This window comes from Hipposideros armiger, unplaced genomic scaffold (assembly GCF_001890085.2).
Source record: "Hipposideros armiger isolate ML-2016 unplaced genomic scaffold, ASM189008v1 scaffold_1321, whole genome shotgun sequence".
Lineage (NCBI taxonomy): Eukaryota > Metazoa > Chordata > Mammalia > Chiroptera > Hipposideridae > Hipposideros > Hipposideros armiger.
Genome location: NW_017732671.1, coordinates 14,145 through 15,965, shown reverse-complemented (window position 1 = coordinate 15,965; position 1,821 = coordinate 14,145). Strand labels below are relative to the sequence as shown.

Here is a 1,821-nt window from a genome sequence, read left to right as displayed (position 1 = left end):
TCAGCTCTTAACTAATGCGCCACTCGGCCAGCCCAGGTAAAGTTTGTTTTGTTGAATTTAATCTCAACTGTATATTTATAGAATCTTTATGTTACTGAAACAATTTTGGATAATGCTGGAAAACTTGAATTCAGAGAATTTCAATAAATAAATATTTGTTTGCCTGAGGAGATGAGGAGGTTTTTGTTTTTGTTTTTTTGTTTTTTCAGCTGAGCCATCCTGCCACCTGTTGGCAGCTCAGCAGCTGCTCAGCTTGGGCGAGACTTGAACCACTGTTACTCACAACTCACACTCTTGAGTGAGCTCTTAACCAACTGAGCCACTTGGCCGGCCCAGGTGAGGTTTTAAAAAGCTACTCTATGATGATAAAGTAGTCAACAATGGAAATACAACTTTATTTAGTGGAAAGAGCACTGAACTGGACATTGTTAGGATTGAAAACTAACTCTTACTCATTAGCTTTTTGACTTTGGACAGATGGTAGTTTTAGGAATCAAAGAGAACTTATGTTTATACACTGTTGCATTTGCAGTGCCTGGCATATTGTGGATACTTGATAAATACTTAAAATTAACCTCTAATTCTTCCTTTACAATACTAAAATAGTAATATTTAATCTTTCTCATTCTCAAAACATTTTAAGGATCAAATATATTGTTAACTGTGTTCATCACTCTAGAAATTAAAAATACAAGATCATGGGGAATTCAGTTTGTTTGGCTACAAAAAGAGATCATAATATATATGGGTAATTTTTAATATTAAAGAGGTACGTGTAATGCACTGTCGAGAGCCGGCTCAAAAACCGGGGAACCTAGGTGATCAGGCCAGGAGCTCACAGAACGGTCCCTGAGCTGGGATGGTTGGAGCGAGGAATTGAGAAATGAAAGAGATGGCACAGACATGAAAGTTGGGGTTAGGAGGTTCACTAACTGCTGGCGACAGAGAGTGACAAACTTTATTGGGTACACAATTGATTATATAGGGAAACAATTTCCTCTTTTGCAGGGAACAATTCCCTTTGCTAAGCATATGGGATTTTAGCAGAGGGTTTTGGGGAAAGAGGAACCAATGTTCCTTATGTAAAGTTTAAAGTCAGGAGAAACAATTTCTCCTATGCAACAAGTTACATGATACACATTATAATCCAATGGTATGTTCTAAGCAATAATGTAATGATACCTTCTAAGCAAGTTATATGAAGTTACATGAAGTACAGTATACACCAATGATATACTTTAAGCAAAGTTAAACTGAGGCAAATGCAAACTGTCAGCAAGTCCATAGGGGGACGTCCCAAAGTCAGCAAGTCCATGGTGGAAAGTCCCAAAGCATGAGTCCAGGTTTAGAAAGTATTATCTCAAAGTCCAGTTTCAGTTCCTATCTTCCCAGGGCTTAGGAGATGAACTAAGATGTCCTTTTAGCAGTTCCTGTTTGCTGCTCACACAACATGGAATTTTACAGCTTTGCCAGAATGTAGAACATGGAGGGCTGCCCCTTTCTCAGGTGGCAGCCTTACTGCTCTTAAACGGCTCCCAACACGTCAGCATCTCCTCCCGGGCTCTGCTTGTTCCCTGTGCTTCCTCTTTCTGCTCCTGGGAAATAAGAACATGCCAAGATATCTCAAGAATCTTTACATTTAGTGGGCAACTATTGATTCTGCTTTTTCTGTTTCAGTTTTCCTATCAAAGGAGGAGGAGAATGTGCCTATTTGAATGACAAAGGAGCCAGTAGTGCTAGGCACTACACGGAGAGGAAGTGGATTTGTTCCAGACCAGACACATATGCCCAGAAAAGGAGGCAAAACCCTAGCTATTCTTC

General features: G+C 39.7%; 1 protein-coding gene across 1 annotated transcript in view; it reads left to right on the top strand.

Moving 5' to 3' along the window:
- LOC109377198 (C-type lectin domain family 2 member D-like) overlaps positions 1-1,802 on the top strand; it is a 38,898-nt gene extending 37,096 nt beyond the window's left edge. Inside the window, exon 4 of the mRNA XM_019633467.1 lies at positions 1,678-1,802. Coding sequence (XP_019489012.1) covers positions 1,678-1,719 — 42 coding nt within the window. The 3' untranslated portion in view covers positions 1,720-1,802. The remainder of the gene's footprint in view (positions 1-1,677) is intronic.
- The last annotated feature ends 19 nt before the right edge of the window (positions 1,803-1,821 follow it).